The sequence below is a fragment of the Theobroma cacao genome, chromosome 4, assembly GCF_000208745.1.
Source record: "Theobroma cacao cultivar B97-61/B2 chromosome 4, Criollo_cocoa_genome_V2, whole genome shotgun sequence".
In the NCBI taxonomy this organism is placed as follows: Eukaryota; Viridiplantae; Streptophyta; class Magnoliopsida; order Malvales; family Malvaceae; genus Theobroma; species Theobroma cacao.
In genome coordinates, this window is record NC_030853.1 from 21655159 (window position 1) to 21679087 (window position 23929).

At 31.2% G+C, this 23929-nt stretch overlaps 1 protein-coding gene and 1 long non-coding RNA gene across 4 annotated transcripts; one reads left to right on the forward strand and one right to left on the reverse strand.

Moving 5' to 3' along the window:
- On the forward strand, nt 1905–2685 carry LOC18602068. Its single transcript, XR_001927409.1, has 2 exons — nt 1905–2102; nt 2262–2685. It is a non-coding gene; the product is annotated as an uncharacterized LOC18602068 (long non-coding RNA).
- Nucleotides 19888–22717, reverse strand: LOC18602069 (30S ribosomal protein 3, chloroplastic). 3 transcript variants are annotated; one of them, XM_018118813.1, is made up of 3 exons: nt 22382–22717; nt 21913–22180; nt 19888–20279 (listed from the first exon to the last, which is right to left on the reverse strand). In XM_018118813.1, the coding sequence occupies exons 1-3, from the start codon at nt 22697–22699 to the stop codon at nt 20254–20256; spliced, it is 612 nt and encodes a 203-aa protein (XP_017974302.1). In that variant the 5' UTR covers nt 22700–22717; the 3' UTR covers nt 19888–20253. The 3 variants fall into 3 exon arrangements, with proteins under 3 accessions (XP_017974302.1, XP_017974301.1, XP_007033289.2); XM_018118812.1 differs by having other exon boundaries at nt 19889–20265; XM_007033227.2 differs by lacking the exon at nt 19888–20279 and having other exon boundaries at nt 21701–22180.

Consider the following 23929-nt stretch of genomic DNA (forward strand, 5'->3'; position numbering starts at 1 on the left):
CAAATAACAATCAGAACTGCTTTTGCATACAAGAGTGGAACTGCTTTTGATTTGGTCACAAGTCTCACCCTTTAATCACTTAACTTTTTAGTATTTTCTTTTTGGATCAAGTAGTTTAGAAAAATAATATTTTTATCACCAATATTTATAAATATTATTATTTTAATTACTTATCGTTAAAAATTATGAGGCATTTCATATGACATACCACATCAGATACTTTGCCACATGACCACGTCCACTATATAGTAACAAAAAAATTTAAGAAGGAATTTAAAAAAGAATTTAAAGAAAAATTACTGTCACATGGACATAACTACTTGACAAAGTAGTTTACGTGGATGGTGGCGACATGGAATGTTAGGTGCAATATATGTTACTTTTTAATAGTTAAATGATCAAAATAATAAAACTTATAAATGTTTGGAAATAAAACATTATTTTTAAAGTTTGTGATTAAAATAAGAAATATTGAAAAGTTAAGTGACCAAAAAGATAATTTGCTCCAATAAAAACTTAATAATAAAAATATATAGTATGTTTGGTTGGAGGGAATGTAATAGCCATTCCCCTCCTATTCCTAAGTCCTTCTAATAAACTTGTTTGCTTCACGGGGATGACTATTTAAAACAATGGCCATTCTTGAAAAAGCTTGAATAGCCATTACATATTAAGGGGACATCGGTAATAGTTATTCCAAGAGTAGAGAATAAGTCAAAAATTTTGTTAAACAAAATTACTCTTAAATAAATTTAAAAATTACCACTATACATAACATAGATTTTTTTTTTTTTCATTTGTCACATTTTCTTTCTATCTCTACCATCTTTTACCTCTCTCCTTTTCTCTTTAAAGCCTCTTAATAGAGGGTGGTGGAGGATGGCCGCGTCCGATGATGGCGACATCGGTGCCAGTTGCAGGAAATATCAATTGGTGTTCCCCACCATTTCAGTCATGGGAAGTGCCAATTTGGTGCTCCTTAGCCAGAACAAATCGCGAGAAGTACCGATCTAGTGCTTTAGTGGCCATAGCCGATCATGGGAACACTGATCTAGCGCTCTAGCTACAAGATTCAGCAATTCGACACTCTATTACATCGGCTACATCTTTGGTGGAAAAGACAAAAAAAAAATGAAAATATTAGAATAGAAAAAACAAAAAAAAGAAAAGCTAAAAAATAATATTTTATATTTAAAATTAAATTAAATTTCAATTATAAAAATTATATTAAAATTTTAAAATTTTAATATTTTAAAAATAAAAATTAAAACTCAAACTAAAATTATTATATATTATAATAAATGATATTTTTATCATTTATCACTTATTTCTTGGTTAGTTCTAAAATTATTTCTACCAACTAAACATTAGAATAAACCATTCCATTCTCATGAACCAAATTAAAAATAGTTATTTCTCTCTTTTTCTATTCCCATGGAATGATTATTTCATTACCACTCTATTCCATTCTAGGGACCATTCAAAATGTGGGGATGAAACTAATTAGACCTAAATTTTAGGACAAGGAACGGCATGTACTCCATGAAAAATCACTCATCACGTGAGAGAAATTAGGAAAGAAAACTTAAACAATAATACATAAAATAGCTGTTTTTTTTAGGACAGTACAAATTTTTCTTTCACATTTTACTGGTAGACAAATTTTTTAAAGTCCAACAAAAAGAGAATTAGACAAATTTAAAAGTAAGGTTAAAAAAGAATTACGTTGTAGGGATATTCATTATTTTTTATATTATATTATTTATATTGAAAAGAGGACCATGTGAAACACGGGTGTCAGCCATGGCATCAATAATTTTATATTATATTATTTATATTGAAAGAGGAACATGTGAAACAAGGGTGTCAGCCATGGCATCATCATTGTTGAGTTGTATCCAACAGCTTATAAATACCCAGCTAGCAGAGCACCATTTATACATCTTATAGAAAACGAGCCATACGAGTTTCTCCTGATGGCTGTTATAATTTCTTTTCCAAGTTTTTTTCATTGTTATCATAAAAACAAGAGAGAGAAAGAAGCTGGCGAGGAGCAGGGCCATGCTAGAAATATATTTGCACTGAAGATCATAAAAGATCAGGTACATAATCTTTGCTTTATGGTTTTCTTTCACTCTCTCTTCTCCCCTGTATACTTCGCTATACAAACTCAACAAAATTAGCAAACTAATAAGCTCTTTCAGGACATTTTTGTACCAAAATCTGAATCAGTTTCTTATTAGGTTTTGTTCTCTGTGCAGGGGAGGAGTGTATAAGGATCTGTGTGGAACACTCATTTGAGCAAGAATCAATTAGTTATTTGTCTTGTGCGGAGGTGGTGAAGGTTATATGGCTAATTAGCTTCGGCCTCGGACCTTAGCTGGAAGGTCTACCTATATACGGGTAGCTTCTTGCTATTACTGCACAAGTTAAATGCTGTTCCCAACAATGTCTCTTATCCTCAAAGGGTTCGATTGTCTTACTCGAAATATTACATTACTCAAGATATTATTTTCTTTTCTTTTTTTGGTGATAAAGATTCTGAAGGTAAACAAGTTACTTCCAAACCATGCCAGCGGTTTAGGTTTTCACTCAGAAATTCTTCGCTGACATGATTAGCCTGTCTTCTGTATATTTCCTTTTTCTTTCTAAAAGTTTGAATAAGAAATTCATTGCTTCAATAAATACTTAGAAAAAGGCCTATTTTATGGTGGCATGCAGACGAACCTCATGGTAATGGGTGACATAAAAAACCAATTCCAGAGGCACAACCAACCTAAAGTAACGAAAAGTTCCCATCCGTCTGGAAAGGTAAAGATCAAATTTACGTCATAAGCTGCATCTTTACAGATCCAGATGGTCTCCAAAAGATTAAAAAGCTACCAGACTAAGGCACATAATTTTGAAGCATATACCTGTAAGGTTTTCTAGGGATATCCCTTCAGAATTACAGCATACAGAGTCGAAAACCCAAAAAATCCAAAAAACATTACTGATCATATCGCAGTTTGGCTGTAGTGAAGTCAAGACTTAATCATGAAGAAAGCAGAGATCAATGAAAAAGCTCCTAGGCTGTTTAAAGAAATGATGAAAGCCACAGGGATTTCAGAACTCATTGTCTCCTTTTGTTGGAATATTCACAGAAAATCTAAAAAACGGACAATGAAAAATAAAGAACAGAGTATGAAGGAGCAATTGGCAGAATAAGAGAGAAAAAATTTTAACAAAACTAAGGGTGCGGTAACGCATTGTTTTATTAGCCTCAAGAGAGCGCATATACAGGACTTAAAAGTCAACAAAAAAACTAATACTCAAACACCACGTAGCAGTAGACTTTTCTAAATGACATACCGTGCCAAAGATTCCAGCAACATTTCGAAGACTCTACACGTGTTTTTCACTGAACACGAGAAAAATGAAAGTAAATAAATCCCTAACAAACACTCGGTAAAAGCAACGATAACAGTAAATAGTAAAACAACAGTTTTCATTCTATGTAGCCACACAGCCTTTTATGCATATAGTCACGTAGCCTTCAATCCATATAGTCACGTGCTCTTCTTCTACCTCTTTAAATTGCATTTATTGTGATCTACCATCAACATCTTGTAAAAGATCTCAGCTGCAAGATAGAAAACCATTTCTCAACACACTTCCTTGGTGTTCATCTTGTAGACACCCATCATAGTTCTTAGAAGAACAAATTATCCTTGTTCAAACACTTGGTAAATATATCAGCCATTTGGTCATTAATACTACAGTGCTGAATAGTAATATCTTCATTCTTCACAGATTCTATGATTGAATGGAACTTAACTTTGATATGTTTAGTCCTTCCATGAAAAACTAAATTTTTTGTAGTGGATATTGCTAATTGATTATCAATCATCAAAGAAGGTCCTATGTTTTGCTAAAATCCAAGATCACTCAAAATTTTTCTAATCTAAATGGCTTGATTTGCAATAGCTGAAACTGAAATATATTCAACTTCTGCATAAGACTATGCAACCACCTATCGTTTTTTAGAATTCCAGTAGATAATTGCAGTGCCAAAGGAGAAACAATAGCCTCGTGTACTCTTGGAGTCATCTAAACTCCTTGCCCAGTCACTATTATAGTAACCAACCAATTCTCCACTCTGATTCTTTTCAAACTTAAAACCAAAATCAATGGTACCCTTGATGTACTGGAGTACTCTCTTTTATTGCTAAGTACTGAGTCTAGGAAGGCTTCTGCATAAAACAGGCTAATAAACTTGTTGGAAAAATCAAGTCAGGTCTTGAGGCAGTCAGATAGAGTAGGCTATCTATAATGCTCTTGTAAATTGAATTATTTGTACGAGGTGCCCCATTTTCATTACTGAGATTACAATTTAGGATTAGTGGAGTATCAACAGCCTTACAGTTTTCCAGATGGAACTTCTTCAACAACTCAATAGCATACTTGCTTTAATGAATGCTAATATGATCTGTATGTTGATTAAATTGCAAACCCAGAAAATAGTTTATTTCTCCCAAGTTTTAGACTTCAAATTCTCTCATCAATTTGACTTTGCAATCATTCATAATTGTAGTATTCGATCTAATAATCAGAAGATTATCAACATACAGAGAGATAATCAATTTAACATCATTAGTAGATGTAAAAACATATAAAGTGGGTTCATTAGCACTCCTATGAAATCCTTCTGAAGTAAGAAAATATCAATCTTGTCATATCAGGCCCTATGGGCTTGCTTGAGTCCATAGAGAGCTTTGACTAGTTTACATACCTTATTTTTTGTTCCTGGGACCATGAAGCCTTCAAGTTGTTGTATAAAGATATCCTCAGTAAGGTAACCATTCAAGAAGGCAGACTTGACTTCAAGATGCCATAATTTTCTCCTTTCCTTAGTAGCTAAAGTAGTCAACGATTTGATAGCATCATGTCTTGCCACTGGGGAAAAGGTTTCATTGTAGTCAAATCCATATACTTGAAAAGAACCTTTTATTACAAGTCTTGATTTGTATTTGTTGACAGAGCCATCAACATTTAGTTTAGTTTTATAAATCCACTTCACCTCAATAACATATTGGCCAATTGGGTTATCAATCAGGATCCAAGTTTTGTTCTTTTCAATCATATCCATCTTTTATTTCATGGCTTGCATCCATTTAGAGTCCTTTGCTGCTTCACTGAAGGTTATAGGTTCTGTTACAACCACATGACTCCGAACATAAATCTCTTGTAATGATCTAGTATCCCTAACAACAAGACGTTCATCTTCTATGTCTTCTTCTTCATCAATTTCTGTTTGTACCTCATTGTGAATCAAGTTAAAGTTACCAGATCTCTATACAATCGACTTTTCCCAACTCCACGTTGAGTATTCATCAAATTTAATATCTCTGTTAACAAACATTTTTTTAGTATCCACATTATACAATTTATAACCTTTAAAAACAACACTGTATCCAATATGAGTAGCCAACACACTTTTTTCATCTAACTTGGTCTTGTTTTGATCATGAACTTTTGCATAATAGATGCAGTGACAATTCAATTTTATAGAATTATTTTAGTCCAAGTTTGTTATGAAATATTAGCTAAGTACTCAATTTTCAATTATAATTTATTTATTTTTAGTTGTTTTTGTAATTAGTTTATTTTTAAGTGAGTTATTTTAATTTTATGTTATTCTTTTTGATTTGGTTATTATTTTTTAGTTTTTATATTTTTTGCAGGAACTAAAAGAAATTGAGCTTAATTTTGGAAAGTGAGATGTTGAAAGACCTGAAAGTCTGCTTGCATATGCTTCAGTGTTTTGGCCATAACTCGTGCTACAGAACTTCAAATGTTGCGATTTTTGGACCATTGGAAAGCTAAGCGATATGCAGATCACTTTGCCCAGTTCTATCTCAAAGATAGAGAAAATTACGTCGAAAAATGGCTAGATGTACTGTGCCAAGAATGGAAATATGTAAAGATTCATAATTGATTTTTGGGCCTCTCATTACACTTTTAAGCCCAATTAAACCCTAGGTTAACTTAGGGAAGTATAGGTTAAGTTATTAGTATAAATAGGATTATTTGAAGAATATTAAAGTAGACAACTTTTGAGAGATTCAAGAAGCTAGAAGTTGAGGTTGAACCTTGGAGATCAAGGCGACAAATATTTGTTTTGTTTTCTTCCTTGGCTTTTATTTTTCTTGTTACTCTCAATGGTTGAATTTTAATGTTATTTGTTTTTTGCAATTATGAGTAGCTAAATTTCTTTTTCTAGGATTGCAATTGAACTCATATGAAATCTAAATTTTTAATTTCTTTCTTGCATATCTTTAATGGGATTTGAATTGTTTATTCCAATTTGTTCTTAATGCTTTTAATTACTTGGCCACCAATTAAATTGATTTAGGAACCTAAATAAACTTGGGAAAGGGAGTTTAGTGTACACTAAAATTGAGATGGCATATGATCATATTAATTGATTTGCATATATGATAGGGATATACCTATAGGCCATATGTAGCCAGATTAGAGTCTGAACTTAATGAGTCAGTTTTAATTTGAATTCACATAGGGATATAGTGTTTTGGTTAAAATAGATATTTTTATAAGATGAGTCGGGAAACCCTTATAAATAATTTAGGATTTTAGGTTAACAATTCAACCCATTGAAATAAGTTAAGGAAGAGAGGTAAGATTTTGATGAAGTGTGAGAAAAATTGTAATCCTAGGCTTATTTGATTTGATATTTTCTCAAGTTATTATTATTTTGATTTTTCTTGTTAGTTAAATTTTAGTTAATTAATTTTAGTTAATAAATTAATTTTGGGTGTTTGGATAAGATTAATTTATTCTAATTTTAGTACTTAGTAAAGTTTTGGATCAATTCTTTATAGGATCGATACTCTGCTTGCTAATATACTTTATATTCGATACGTATACTTGCGTAATGAAATTTTAATTGATAAGTTTATGGTGTCGTTGTCGCAGAATTGTTTTTAGAATTTTTACTAATACTAATACCAAGCAATTTAGTCTTACTGCAAATTTTATTTTTCTTGTTTTAATATTAGATTTTGTTTGCTTGTAGATATCTTTGGTCATTGTATGCAAAGAAGAAACAACTTGAATCTTGTTCCTTTCAATCCTGAGATAGAAAAAACTTTCAAAAGACGTCGAAGGGAGAATTTGCAAGTTGCAATTTTAAATCAGACAATGGCTGAGGATAACAATAACAATGGCAATAATGCCATTAATCTGGTTCCCGAAGCAAATAAAGTACTGTGAGATTATGTTGTTCCTCTTTTGCAAGGTTTGCACCAAAGCATTAGGAGACTTTCCATCAATGCGAATAATTTCGAAATTAAACCAGCTTATATTCAGAGGATTCAGTCTTCAGTCCAATTTGGTGGGTTACCCAGTGATGATCCTAATTCTCATTTGGTAAATTTTTTGGAGATTTACGATACTTTTAAATACAATGGAGTAACTGATGATGCTATTAGATTGAGACTGTTTCCGTTTTCTTTGAACAATAAAAAAAAAGTTGGCTTAATTTACTGCCTAATGGGCCTATCACTACATGGGAGGACTTGGCTTAAAAGTTTCTCGCAAAGTTCTTTTCGCTTGCAAAGACTGCAAATATGATGAATGATATCACCTCATTCACATAATTTGATGGTGAGTCCTTATATGAAGCTTGGGAAAGATTTAAAGAACTACTGCGAAGATATCCACATCATGGGATTCTTGATTGGTTACAAGTTCAAACATTCTACAATGGGCTGGTTGGGTCAATTAAAACCACAATTGATGCTGCTGTTGGTGGGGCATTAATGAGTTAGAATACTGCAGATGCGTATAATTTGTTGGAAGAGATGGCTTCAAATAATTATCAATAGCCTTTAGAAAAGTCGAGTTCGAGAAAAGCTGTTGGAGCTTATGAAATTGATACACTTAACACCTTAATTGCTCAAGTGGCTACACTGTCCAAGAAGTTTGACACATTGGGAGTTCATGCAGTTCAAAATTCATATATAGTTTGTGATATGTGTGGAGATAGTCATTCAAGTTATTAATGTCCATATAATTCTGCATTAGTCCAATTTGTGGGGAACTTCAAGAGGCAGCAGAATAACCCATATTCTAATAAATACAATCCTGGTTGGAGAAACCACCCCAACTTTTCATGGAACAACAATACAGGGCCTTCCAATCCAAACCCGAACATGCCTCCTGGTTTCCAACAACAAGTTAAACCTTCCGTCACATCAATGATTGCACCTACAGTAGCTAAGAATGGTCGTCTCAAGATTAAATGAATTTTCAGATCTTCTTCCATCTCAAGCACAATGAAGTCCATCGAAATGTAGAGATGCTCAACTTTAACCAATGCATCCTCAATAATCCCAACAAGGTACCTGATTGTTCTATCTACTAATTGCAAAGAAACTGTGGTAGGTTGTATCTCGTTAAGTCCAAGTTTCTCAGCAATTGACAAGAGCATGATTGAATCACCTGCACCCAAATCACATAAAGCTTTAGTAAATTTAAATCTACCAATAGTACAATGGATAGAAAAACTCCCTAGATCCTTAAGTTTTGGTGGAAGCTTGTTTTGAATTATTACGCTACACTTCTTAGTAAGTGCCACTGTTTCAAAATCTTCCAGTTTCTTTTTCTTGGTTAAGATGTCTTTCAAGAATTTAACATAACTTGCCATGTTTTCCAAAGCTTTAGCAAAAAGGATATTTATGTGGAACTTCTTGTAGACATTGAGAAATTTCTCAAACTGTTTATCAAGCTTTTTCTTTTTCAACCTTTGTGGGAATGGTGGTGGAGGATAATTTTCTTCAAAATTCCCTTGATTTTTAGCTTGCCCATTATCTGTCTTTTCCACTTCAACTTCTTTCTCGACAATTGCCTTGTCATCATCTACACGCTTCTTAGAAGATTCAATTGATTTTTCATTCACCCCTTCAACTTCTTTTCCACTCCTAAATGTAATTGCATTACAATGTTCCCTACCTTTGGGGTTGACTTGTGTATCACTTGGTAAGGCACCTTGAGGTCTATTATTGATGGAGTTTGCAAGCTATCCCACTTGGGTCTTAAGATTTCTCAAGGAGGCTCCATAGCTTTGAATTATGGCATCATTCTTTGATATATATTACAAGAGAAGTTCTTCCACTTGGGACTTCTTTTCAAAGATTAGCAAGATAACTTTTAAAGTTGGAGAAGAGGTAGTTGAGTTTAATATTTTCAATGCAAATAGACATCCTAGCTCTACAAATTGTTGCTATGGAGTGGAGTTAATTGATGAAGGATAAGATGAACCTATTTCTCCAACTACAATTGAGTAAGCACCAATCTTTGAGTTTAGGCCACCACTTCCGCTTGTGAAACCCAAGCAATCACCAACGGAGCATCCTCCACCACCATCTAATTGTCCTTTCGAGATTAGATAACAAGTAATGATGTTTTCTTGATCATACTTCAAGTTTTTTTCATGCAAACGCAAAGAAATGTGGTGGGGTCCTTTCAAAGTAGTAAAGGCTTATCCTTATGGAATAATTGAGATTTATAGTGAGGATACGGGAACAGTCATGGCTAATGGGATGAGCCTTAGACCATATTTCGAGGATGAAGAATTGAAAAAAGGGGTGCTATAGTTAAGCTAGTGACTATAAACGAGCGTTTCTTGGGAGGCAACCCAAGCCCCTCAACCTTACTAATTTTCCTCTTTTATTTAAGTTTTGTTAGTATCAATTTATTTCTTGTGATCTAATTCTTTTTTTATGTTTCCTTTTGTAGGTAATTGGTTAAAAAAAATTTTAAAAATCAAAAAAATTAAAAAAAAGAGGTCAGCGCCGCAACGTTCAAAAAAAAAGAAAACAAAGCAATTGAAACAGAATGTTTCAGCGCCGTGGCGCTGGATGTACCAAGGGGCAGCATGCTTGAGAGCCGCGACGCTAGTAAGGCAATTATTATTTTTTTTGGTTTTAAATATATATATATATATATATATATATTTTTTTCTTCTATTCTTCTTCTTCCCCTCACATTCTCCAACTGCTTGAGAGCCGATGCCGAACACATTGGGATAGATTTGACTACTTTGCCTTCGTTGGCTACGGATTCTAACTTCGAGGACGATTTTGGTGGTAACAATGCGGAGGACATGTAGATTGCAGCTTCAGAGTTAAGGGAGTATTCTTGTCCTTTTCTTTTATTTTCTTTTATCACATTGAGGACAATGTTTATTCCAAGTTTGGGGGAGTAGTTTAGAATTTTGTTAGTTTATTTTTTTTAGTTTGCTTTATTTTAAAATATGTCTTGCATATTTATTTATGTTTTGCATAAAAAAAATTTGAGATAGTTGCACCTCATTCATGATTGTCCCAACCCTAAGATGATATTTTAATTATCTTTTGATTCTTAGCTTTTGGGAAGCATATAGTTATAATTAAATTTTATGTGATATTCTTGTGTTAGCTTTATTTTAGAACATGACTTCCAATAATTTGAGTACTGTACTCTTTTACTTAGAATTTTTATGTGATTTAGATAAAGTTTATGTTGATGAAAAAGTATAGTGAAGTCAAGAATTTTAAAATTTGTTTGATTTTCTCTCGAGGCGAAATCTTAGTTAACACTTAGGATAAGAAGTGATTTAGGCCATCTTTGGATCGTTTGAGCCTTTTTGAGCTTACCTTATTATATTTATTCTTATTCACCCCTTTTGAGCCTAATTTACCTATTCTTTGTAATTACACAATTATATTAGCATTGGCCTATCTATTTAAATCCAGCAATTTGAAACTTTCTCTCTCTAAGTATTTTAATCTTTCTAAGGAATGATTTGAGCCTAAGACTAAATTGAGGGAGGAAACTGAAAAAAAAAAAAAAAGAAAAAAAATATATGACGGTTGTTAGCAAAATTACTCCTTGTTTATAATTGTCAAAAATAAGTTTGGGGGTTGAAAAAAAAGAGAAAATAAAATGTGTGGTGCAAAGAAAAGTTTACTTTTTGTTTGGGGGTGCTATAAAAAAAATTTGAGCTCTTTATAGGTCTTAGATTAATTACGTGCTTAGGGTAAATTTAAGGCTAAATATATTCTTTATCATACATTGACCTTAGCCTTACATTATAAGTTTGATAAAGACCTATTGATCTTTGAATAAGTGTTAATCTACATTAGTGGAGAGATAGATGAAAAGCAAACTTATGGGATCTTAGTATTAATCTATGCTTAGATTTGACAAAAACTAATCCGAAGTGCATGATATTCTTTGTAAGAGAGCATTCACACACACACGAGAAGTCCATTCAAAAAATGAGTTTTCATTTGAATTGATTAATGAATTTAAGGATTAGCTGTATGTTACTTTAAGTTGGAATTTGAGTTAATTTCTGAGGAAACATTGGGAAATCATGATTTGGTACTTCTATCTCTCATTCAAGGATTTTTTATGTTCAGTTTTCTTTTTGTGATTTTATTTTGCTCGAGGACTAGCAAAATCTTAAGTTTGGAGGTGTGATAATTCTATTTTATAGAATTATTTTAATCCAATTTTGTTATGAAATATTAGCTAAGTCCTCAATTTTCAATTATAATTTATTTATTTATAGTTATTTTTATAATTAGTTTATTTTTAAGTGAGTTACTTTAATTTTATGTTATTCTTTTTAATTTGGTTATTATTTATTAGTTTTTATATTTTTTGTAGGAACTAAAAGAAATTGGGTTTAATTTTGGAAAGTGAGATGTTGAAAGACCCGAGAGTCTGTTTGCATATACTTTAGTGTTTTGGCCATAACTCATGTTACAGAACTCCAAATGATGTGATTCTTAAACCATTTGAAAGCTAAGAGATAGAGCTACAATTTTTATGTAGATACCTTTTCCCAGTTCTATTTTGAAGATAGAGAAAATTGTGTCGAAAAATGATTGGATGTACTATGCCGAGCATGAAAATTTGTAAAGATTCATAATTGATTTTTGGGCCTCTCATTATACTCTTAAGCCCAATTAAACCCTAGGTCAACTTAAGGACGTATAGGTTAAGTTATTAGTGTAAATAGGATAGTTTGAAGAACATTAGGGTAGACAACTTTTGGGAGTTCAAGAAGCTAAAAATTGAGGCTGAAACTTGGAGATCAAGGTGGCAAATATTTGTTTTGTTTTCTTCCTTGGCTTTTATTTTTCTTGTTACTCTCAATGGTTGAATTTTAATGTTATTTGTTTTTGCAATTATGAGTAGCTAAATTTCTTTTTCTAGGATTGCAATTGAAGTCACATGTAATCTAAATTTTTAATTTCTTTCTTGCTTATCTTTAATGGGATTTGACTTGTTTATTCCAATTTGTTCTTAATGTTTTTAATTGCTTGACCACCAATTAAATTTATTTAGGAACCTACACAAACTTGGAAAAGGGAGTTTATTATAGACTAAAATTAGAATAGTATATGATCATATTAATTGATTTACGTATATGATAGAGATATACCTATAGACCATATGTAGCCAGATTAGAGCCTAAACTTAATGAATCTATTTTAATTTCAATTCACATAGTGATATAGTGTTTTGGTTAAAATAAAAATTTTTATAAGATGAGTTGGGAGACCCTTATAAATAATTTAGGACTCTAGGTTAGCGATTCAATCCATTGAAATAAGTTAAGGAAGAGAGGTAAGATTTAGATGAAGTGCGAGGGATATTTTAATCTTAGGCTTGTTTGATTTGATATTTTCTCAAGTTATTATTATTTTAATATTTCTTGTTAGTTTAAATTTTAGTTAATTAGTTTTAATTAATCAATTAATTTTGGGTGTTTGGATAAGATTAATTTGTTCTAATTTTAGTACTTTGTAAAGTTTTAGATCAATTCTCTATGGGATCGATACTCTACTTGCTAATATACTGTCTATTCGATACATATACTTGGTAGTGGAATTTTAACTGACATGTAGCCAAATATTTACTGATGGTTTGTACCCAAACCGACTCTGATAAGGTGTTTTCTGAACCAATGTCCTTGTTTGAGTTAAGTTCAGTAAATAGTTAGCTGTAATAACAACCTTTGCCCAAAAAGACTAAGGTAAACCTTTCTGAAAAAGTAAACATCTAGCCATCTCCATAAGTGTCCTATTTTCCTTTCTAAAATTTCATTCTGCTATGGACTATATAGGTTATAGTTAATTGGTGTGATATACCAAGTGTTGACAAGAATTCTTCAACTCAGAAGCTATGAATTCTTTTCCATTATCATTCCTCAGAGTTTTGATGATAGTATTTGCTTGGTTTTCTACCAAGCTTTTGAACTTCATAAAGTTCCTTAGAGCCTCTGACTTAAGCTTCAAAAAATAAATCCAATAGAATCTAGAGACATCATCAATAAAAAGTAAGTAACACCTGCTACCACTAAGGGAAGAAGTGTTCATAAGACCTCCTAAATAAGTGTGGACAAGTTATAACTTCTCTACAGCTCTCCATTTCTTTTCTTTTGGAAAAAGAACTCTGCTTTGTTTACCATACTGACAGGTGCTACAAACATGATCTAGCTTGATGATTTTAGGCAAACCTTTAACCAAATTTTGAGTCACCATCTTCTGCATTGAATTGTAGTTAATGTGCCCCAGTTGTTTATGCCATATCTTTGAGTCCTCTCTGTACAAAAGTATGCCTTATGACAACTGTTTTTCTAGTCTATGAGATAACACTTATTCTTCATCTCTATTATCAGTACCTTTTCATCCTAAGGATCAAATATTATGCAATATTTGTCCTTGAATAACAAAACATAGTGATTTTTTGTAAGCTGGCCAACATTCAGCAAAATTTGGCTATCTTCAAGCTTAAGAAATACACTAGCAATATACTTAGGTCTAGCATCAATGCCCACAATTACTGTTCTAGTGCCTTCAATTTTCAAAAACACTCAATTACCAATTTCAACTCTGCCTTTGTAGCTCCTATCTAGGGTGGTGAAGTTTTCTTCATCTCCAATCATATGGTTGGAGAAACCATTGTCAATTAACCATACTTTCTTCTTAAATGACTTTGTACTCTCTTTAACCATAAATAGCATTTCATTTGATGCCTTAACCTCTTTTGTAACTGTAACATTCTCATCAACATGTGTACTTTTGTTCTTACAAACTCTTTTTACATGACCAAACCGATTACAGGACCTACATTTCACATTAGCCCTGTACCAGTAAAATTTAGCTGAATGAATGGTCTTTTTGCAGTGAGAACAAGGTGGATATTTGATTTTCTATTTCCCAACCTTGTCATCCACTGCTTTCTTCCCTTTCTCTTTCCTCATAGAATCATTTCTCTTAAAACTATTGCTACCAAGATAGAAAACCATTTCTGAACACCCTTAAATCCAAATTACTCAAATACTTGTATCAATTCATTTTGACTGCCAACTCCTTCCTTAGTTAATCTGTCAGCAGCTTTATTGGCTTTTTTTAATATGAGTTTGATTGTCCAATTTCCAACAAGGTTTTTTAAGCTTTATAAATGTAGAACCATTTTCTAAGTCTTCAAGGGGCTATGTTTGGTTAAGACACCCCCAATACCCACCTCTCTTGGATTTCTACAAGCAGACCCATCAACGTTGAATTTCACCTTTCCTTTTTTGGTCTTTGTTTGCTTGTCTTTTGTTTATTCATAGCGTGAGGGAGTCTATACAGATCCAACTTAGAAGGGAAATCGGTAGGCCATTTAGCATTTGCCCAACATGCAACACAGTTTAATAGTGTCAAAAATTTGATTTTTGTCCCATAGTTTCTCTTTAAAAATAATCTCATTCCTACTGTTCCAAATAGTCCAAAAAATGGCCAAGAATGCCAAATTCCATAACCTGCTATCCCTATTAAAGTTAACCATATTCTAATAAGAGAAAAGGCTAAGTATACGTTCAAGAGACACCCACTGGCATCCCTATAAACAACATCAGTGAGCCCAAATTTTCCAAACCTCTGCACAAGAAATAAACAAATGCTCAACATGTTGAAGTTAATGCTTGCTTTGCCAAGTGAACCTAGTGACATGTGAAAATCCAATTGGACCTCATGCAGTATAGTGAATGTTTTTGCTTGGTCGAAGACTCAACATGGTAGTATGCATTAGCTCCATTTCATGGTGTTTTACACTTGTTAATTCTAAAAACCAAGTGTTTTTATGTTAATCTTTTTATGTAACTTCATGTTTAAGTACCGTTTATAATATAATTTCATTGAGTGATCATCATGCACTTATGCTTCTGTAGCTTTTATTAAGTTCTAGCTTTAGTGCTCCATAACAAAGCACATATTGAATGAAAAACTTTCTGTTCTTTCTTTGTTTTCTTAACACAGCAGTAGTCTCTAACTTGTGATTACAGATGTAGCAATTTGTAGTCATTGGCACAAATTATCTTTTCAATAAAACTAGAGTGGTGCCCCCTTTTGTGTAGGTGTCAATTTTTTAAAAAAAATTATTTTAAATTGCAAAATATTATAAATATAAAAATAATAATAGTAAAAAGGAAAAATTTTAAATTTGAAAATATTATAAATAACAGCAGTAATAATAAACTAACGATAATTATTTTAAAATATCAATTTTTAAAAAAAAATTTCCATGTCTTACTAAGCAAAATTTTTTATTTAAATAATTTTTAATTTTTGGAAAGATTTGATTTCTTTTATATCTTAAAATATGTTGATATTAATATAATCATATTTTGTTAGTTATGATGATTCTAGTAACGAAATCCAAGATGTTGTATGAGGCATAGTTAAAGAGTAATTATACAAGGTTACGGATCAAGTCAATGATTCGATTTGGAGCAAAAAATTAATCACTTTTAAAATAAAATAAAATTAAAACATAAAATTTTATTTATAATTTGAATATAAATTTTCAAATTCTTCAATATAAATAGATGTAAAGTAAAAAAATTAATACTAGATTTTCACATTAAATATTGTAAGTTGTGCTCAATGTGCTTTCATACTTTCAAATTCATAAATAATTAAATCTATGTCAATAGTTTTAGCAATTACTTTATACCTATTTAATTTAACAAAGTAAGATAAGATTATTAAATTTTTTAAAATATTTTAATCACATTCTTATTCAATTTTTTATGTTAACGTATAATATATTGCATAAATACTCAAATCAAATCAACAGATTATAGAAAAGATCAAAATAAAAAATTGTACTTTTTAGGCAGTTAAGCAATATATCTTTTACTTCATAGGGCCATAACATATTATATACAATAATATAAAATATTTTAGTAACGTTACGCTAAAAGAATGAAAGATTTTCAAGAAAAGTACATATTGCATAAATACTTAAATCAAATCAACAAATTGTAAAAAAAAAAAAAATCAAAGTAAAAATTATACTTTTTAAGAAATTAAATAATAAAAAAATAATTTCAAAATTTGGGTTAGGCAGTTAAGCAATGTCAAACCAAATTATTTGATTTAAATAGGGGTGGAAAACTTATATATTTATAATTTTATACCCATAAAAATAAAAAAGATTAAAAATTAAGGGCTGCCTCCGCCACTGGTATCACCCACCTCTCTCTCTCTCTCTTATGTAACACTAAGGAGCAAGCAAAGAAAAAAAAGAATTGAACGTGAGCTCTCCCAAAAAAATGAAGAAAAATCAACACTTTTGAATCCTTCTCCCCAACTTACAACAGAAGAGAGAAAAACAAAAAAGGAGAGAAGCTTCGAGACAACCAAACCGAACGAAAAGACCACAGAGGCCTCGGTGGAACACGAAAATTACAAAAGGCCTTTCCGCTCCTAGCCCGGCTCCCTTCCTTCCTACCCCAACTCCATTTCTTTCTAATTGAGTACCTCATGTCACTCAATTGGAGTCACCTGATGTCCACCAATTGTCTCATATTTGAACTCTCTTTTAATATACAGTATAGATTTCATCCATGATCTCTAACTTTTTATTCTAGTTTTATTTTAATCTTCATTAACCTCTAAATTGTTCTAGTTAAGTCTTTATTCTTTTTAAGTGATTCAATTCAGTTTTTTTAATTGTTATATTATTCCATTAACAATTGAAAAACAATCAAAATGGAACCATTTTAAAAGTTAAGAATCCAGAGAAAAAAATTTAGAAATTAAAAATTAAAATGAAATCAAATTAAAAAATTAGGACTTATAGTTGGAATTTACTCAACTATTATGCACTTGTATGGTTCTCTTTTTTCCAATTCTATTAATTTTTGCTACCCTTTTGTTATGGCAAGTTCAAACTTCAAAGCACAGGGAATGATGGGCAACGATAATAAACCTGGCTGCTAGTTGGATTCCTTCAGGCTTGTCGAGACTCTGTACATATATTGTGCCTTTGTAAAATCTTTCACCATTATTTTTCTCCATGGCTTTTGAGTCTAACATGGTTGTGTGAGTTTGTGTGTTTTCTTTCTTGCTTCATTCAACGTGCTGAAACTTACCTATAAACCCAAAAAAGAAAAAAAAATTCTCCTTAAATAACTATGAAATTAAAATGCATAGTTTCACTTTGGAATGTATTTCTTATTAACATCTAGATTCTTAAAGCCTTTTTTTTTTTTGAAAATTGAAAAATAATTTGAACTTTGTTTTCCTAATTCTTTTAAAGAATTATATTAAATATCATCTAAACTTAATTTAAATGGTAAGAATGAGGAAAGATTTGAATAAAATTTTCATTCATACTAAATTGTTACTAGTCATGTCTCAAGCAATATTGCTGGCGCTTGATGAATTTCTATGTTTCATGTAATTCTGGTTATAAATTTATTAACATATGAGAACTCAAGTTGATACAAATTGGTGTAATTTCATTCTAAAGGTTTGTTTCTGTTTTTTTTGGAATTGAACGAAGGGAGATTTGAACTTTACTTTTTAATAAAGGAGATCATACATCAATCAATAAGTTAAATGTTCATATACAATTTTATCCTTATTATTATTTATTTTAAAATTAAAATTTGTAAATCGTTAAATACTTTTAGTTTGAAAATATAAATTTTAATATTTTTTTCATTAAATTAGATTTTTGTGACTTAATTGACCTATTACATTAACTTTTACACATTTACGTTAAAATGTTTAAATATGTTTGTTCCATCTTTATGAGTTTTTACGTCAATTCTTACAATTTTACGTCATACTTTTCAAAAAGTGACTTTTAATAATAATTATTTTTATCTTTATTATTATTTATTTTTAAATTAAAATTTATAAATCGTTAAATACTTTTAGCTCGAAAATATAAATTTAAATATTTTTTTCATTAAAATTATATTTTTGTGACTTAATTGACCTATTATGGTAACTCTCATACATTTATGTTTAGATTTTAAAAGTAATTGTTTGACTTTTATGAATTTTCATATTAATTCTTAAAGTTTTACGTCAAGGCTTTTCGATGAGAGCTTTTAACAATAATTATTTTTATCTTTATTATTATTTATTTTTAAAATTAAAATTTGTAAATCTTTAAATTTTCTGAACTTGAGAATATAAATTTAAATGTTTAGTTTTCATTAAAATTAGATTTTTATGACTTAGTTGACTTATAACATTAACTCTCACACATTTATATTAAGGTTTTAAATATTTTTGTTTCACCTTTATGAGTTCTTACATCAATTCTTACAGCTTTATATTAAGGCTTTTTAATAGAAAGTTTTAACAATAATTATTTTTATCTTTATTATTATTTATTTTTAAATTAAAATTTGTAAATCGTTAAATACTTTTAATCAGAGAATATAAATTTAAAAAATTTTTTTATTAAAATTAGATTTTTGTGACTTATTTGACCTGTTAACTTTCACACATTTATATTAAGATTTTAAATATGCTTATTATGAGTTTTTATGTCAATTTTTACAATTTTATGTTAAACCTTTTCAATTACAATTTTTAACAATAATTATTTTTATCTTTATTATTATTTCTTAGAAAGTCCTCATCTCTTCGGACTCCCTAATTTTTTTTAATTTACTTTTTTATTAACTAGTTGAATGTGTTTACCGATTTTTTTATTGGTTTGAAATCCATGATTGCAATTTAATCTTAGAGATATTATGATCCTTATTATTTAACCTTACAATAAGGTAAAAAAATGATGACTTTACTGCAAAATTTGCCCAAGATGAAGTCGTATCAGATTAGATTTCACATACTTCGGCAGGCCAATCTTCTCTTGGGAGAACATGGCATACAAGTTTCTGTTTACCAATTTTGATGTTTAAAGATAAATTTTTCCAATTTGCAGTTTCTGTCATTGTACCAGAACTCTCTATTAGAAGTAAGAATTGGAAGATATAAATGGTTCAAAGATCATTGGTATCAGAACTAGAATTAGCTTGGTAAGGCATCTATTTCAATGGTCTTAAGTTATACTGTTACATCTACAACATTAGAACATCCTATTGCATACTTAAATCAGTATGTAGGCTCTCAATTTCCTCTACCTTCGAATTTATCAGTCAGCTGTATAGCTTGCTTCTAAATTTGGTGTCTACTGCTCTTATGGAGGTATGCTTCTGAACTCTTACAATACATTCAGATTTCGGGAGATAAATCTGATAATCTCTCTCAACTTCATAAGGAGTTTTATGCAAGAGAATTGAATTTTTTTTTGGAGAACTCCAACAGTAAGCATTTAAATGTAAACTCGTACACAGACATAAAAGCTACAATGAATAGCTGTAAGTATAATTGTTAGTGTAAATGTTGATCCTTACTCTCAAGCAATGAATAGCTGTAAGTATTGCATTAGCCTTTTGAACTACCTTTCCCTTGTTCATTAGAAAATTTTGTTATTGGTTTAGATGACTGTATTCACTTGTGAAGCCTTGCAATGTTGATTTACTGGTCAATATGTGTCACTCCCAGCACATTTGAAATAACTTATCAGAAATACATGATTCAATTGCTTCCCAGACAATACATATATAGGAACAATCCCTCAAAAAAAAACAACCAAGCTTTGAATTTGGATAGCAAATTCAAGGTGCCAGAGAGACGAACATTGAGAACGTTCTGACTTTGCAATTGGAGGAAGACAGACTTTGTCCAGTGGTTGTTGAGGTAGGGAATTTGATCATCTCTATTAGATCAAATGAGAATAGTATCCACGTACAAATATTTGATGGTTGCAGGCAAATGTCAATAAAAAGTAGGATGAAAGATGAGCTAGCTTAGATGATGATTCTGAGCTCAAAGATAATACTCATTGGTTTGCCTGGAGGAATGAACCTGAACAAAAGTTATTAAAGCCAGCTATCGCAAGAAAGTACAGATATGTAGTGGCAGCTGCTCAAAAGGCTTTAGAATCAGCAGCCTATAAAATCTGCCATTGAACTCTCGAGAACTTAATCAGAAGAATCTGATTTATCCATATGATGAAACTGATTCTAGAGCTTCTAGTTAAAAAAGGAGAGGTTTCACTAATAAAAGAGGAACATTATACAGCTTACAACTGGGTAGAACCTTAAATTCAGCTTGCAATAAGAGGAATAACTTTACACCTAGCAAACTTCTACATGTCAGTCTATCTTTGGTCTTCTAGTGATATTAGTCTAGTGCAGAAGCACTAAGGATTTCACTATATATCTTACAAACAGGTACCTACATTAAGGGAGGAAAAAAAACCTTAAACAGGATATTTAAATGATTCAAAGAAATGAAAATTCCCCATAAGAACTGAAAGTTGAGACCATCACTAGACATTGATGGATTCAATATGCAGCTATAATAATAGTGCACTTGAGAGAAATAACACCAGCAACTGGAAAGAACCACATTCCAACATAAACATTGCAAACTACGCTAATACCCAGGCTCTGCAAAGTGTCATTAAAAGGTTATTCCACAGGCTGGAAGCCAGTGTGGCATGTTAAAGGGAAGATAAGAAAGGGTAACAGCACTTAAAGGAGACAAAAAAGGGGCAAAAAGTAAGAAAGGTCTGGAAGGTAAGTTAAAGTGGTTAGCAGAGTGATAGAGAACATTTTCTTTTAAAGGAGTTGAAGAAGATACACATCAAAAGAGCAAAGAACTCACTTTGACTAAGGCATAACAGTCATTGTATATAGAGGCAGAGTAGAAGTTCATACTCAAAATAATTGATACAACTACAATTACTAACAGGTAAGATTTGCACAATTTAAAAGGAACTATATGCAAATCCGTTGATGTATCCAAAAAGCCACCATAGAATTTTAACCAAATGGCTAGAATTGAATTTTTAACAAGTCCAATATTCATTAATTTCATCATTGTCTCTCATCCACACTCCCTTCATTTTAGAAAGTGATAAGGTTTTGTATAGATACATGCTTCTCCAGATATTTAGTTTAAATTCACACTCAAGAATGCAAGATAACTTAATAAAATATGAGACCTTCTTTTCCCTTTTTCTTTTTGATATCTAAATATGACCCAAAGATTAAATGCGGCCTATTGAGAAGTTGCTTTCTCTACTAGTTAATGTTAAAGATCTAGTCAGTCAAGCAACACTAATCCCTTAAAACCTCAGCCCCAAGATCAGCCAGCCCTTTACCGATCCTTAGCCTAATTAGTCTGTTTTGGCCTTTGGAATAATTGTTTCCCTTGAAATAGATAAACATTATATGAAAGAATGTAACATGAAATTTTCAATTAGAAACAAAAAGGGCATGGTCAGAGAAGTTGGTAATCAAATTATATCACCAAGAACGTTTAATCAAGCACTAATTCACACAAAAAAGCTATCACAAGAACATTCAGTTCACATCATCCATATTTCATTCAGCTCAATTTAAGAAACATGGATTACACCTAATCTTAAGAACTTTCAAAATGTAAAAGCTTAAAACAAAACTTTGTATATTGAAAAGCTAGGACAAATTACCACCACTTGTCTGCCACAAATTGATAATATCAGTAGCTTGATTGAGAAGGTGTATCCTTTGCATGTGAGATATCCAGGGCTTGTTTTCAAGCAAAACCTTGAGCTCTTCCCAAGCATCTTTCCTGGGCCAAAAATAGTATGGACTCAAAGGGATTGTACCATGCCCTGGTATCACTTGGTCAAGTGCTATCCCTATGTCTTTTTCCATCCATATAAACTTCAACACTACCCTTGGCTTTTCCAATGGCTTCACCACCACTCCAAGCTTCTACATTATCCCAACAGAAAAAATTACAAAAACCCAAGAAACTATAAGTTACAAATGAAGCCTTTTTCTGGGTTTTACAAGAAAAAGGGCAAAGAAACTTTGGCTGGCTTTTCTTGATAGCAGAAAATTCATCTAATTAAAACCATTTTTTCTGGGAAAAAAACAAAATTAAAGGAAAAAAAAAAGGACCCAAAAGCTGACCTCTTTATAAGAAGAAGATTCAGAAGGGGAATCATCCAGAGGCAGTTCATCTGAGAGAACCTGAGCTTTAGCTTTGACTTGTGGAGAGATTATCGGTTTAGCAAAATTTGAGGTTTTGGGAGAAACAGTAAGAGGTTTAAGAAGGAACAAGGTTGGATTTTGGGAAGGGAATGAAGTCAAGGTTTTAAAGGGGGGTTTTAGGTATGTTTGGAGAGATGTTGTTACCAACATCTTTTTCGTAAGTATTTTCAGTTTCAGGGGAGAATCAGACAACCAAGGCAGGAAGCAATTTTCTACTTTGCTTATGTTTCTATGCATGTTTCTGGTGAGGTGGTGTAATAGGTACTAAAAAGGGTCGGGTTGTCGGGTGCAGACATGGAACCGCTCTGGGCATTCCTTTTTGAAATGGCTGTAGGCCCATTTACATTTTAGGAAAATGTTTTTCACTTTCATTTATCTATATTTTTGCTGCAAACATTATTAACGAAACAAGATAAACAATTAAATTTGAAAAAAGAAGTGAGGGAGCCACAATAGACGATATTGAAACGGATAGTCAAATAGTTGTTGGTTGGATTAAAGGGAAAAAGCTTCGGGTAAGATGGGGAGCTTTATTGAAGACTGTCTAAATTTATTGATGGTTGTTAGGTGCAATAGCATAAACTACTATCGTATTGCATTTGAATAGGCTAGTGATATCTAATATGTTATTCTTAAGGATATTAATGCATCCAATTGATTATATTACAAGGTGGGTGATTTAGGTAAATATCCCGATGATTATACGAAGGTGAGAGTATTCTTTTTTTCTTATCCATGGTTTTTATCTTACAGGATTTTTATATGAGAAGGTTTTTAATGAGATCCTTATATTATATATGAGGATGGAAGTTGGTTATGTTACAGTGAGAGAGTTGATATGTCAAATGATTATGGTTCTCAATATGTATTTTAAGGAAAAAGAAGATTAATCAATTTCTTTTCATAAAATATCAAAATAATCTAATGACGGAGCTTCTTTAAAAATTAAGTGATTTTCTTAAATATTCTTGAAATGAGGAGACTCATCTTAGTTTTCTCTCAAAGTGTTGGGAAAACTTAAAAGAAGTCTCCAATATTTTAAATAATGAATGAAAAAAGAGAAAGTAAAATAAAAAGAAAAGAAAACATAATAATTAAGAAAAATAAAATTAAATACGAAGTCAAGAACTATTTTATCAAAAATAAAATAGATAACACATTACTAACCTGTACCATTTTTGGAAGACGCGTCATGTAGGTGCTAGTACATTTTTTTGCTCTAAATCCAAATCCAAATCTATTTCGTAGACCATAATCTATTCTTTTAATAAAGTGATCAATTACATTTAAATAAAAAAAAATACTGATGATTACTCTACTCTACATGTCAAATGATCGATTTATCAGACTCGCGTACTATAACATATAATATTCAATACTATTAGAATTAAGAAAAATAGTGTTTTATCCAAACTTATTCAAAACAAGTAGAATTTTTATTTACAAATGGAATAGATTATATTAATA

Bases quoted from the DNA above. Each gene is read 5' to 3' on its own strand.
- LOC18602069 (XM_018118812.1), bottom strand. From the start codon at position 22,699: ATGCATAGAAACATAAGCAAAGTAGAAAATTGCTTCCTGCCTTGGTTG. The intron at 22,181-22,381 runs GTCAGCTTTTGG...GGGATAATGTAG, and splicing joins AATCTTCTTCTTATAAAGAG to AAGCTTGGAGTGGTGGTGAA. The intron at 20,266-21,912 runs GTAATTTGTCCT...TCATTCCTCCAG, and splicing joins TTTGTGGCAGACAAGTGGTG to GCAAACCAATGAGTATTATC.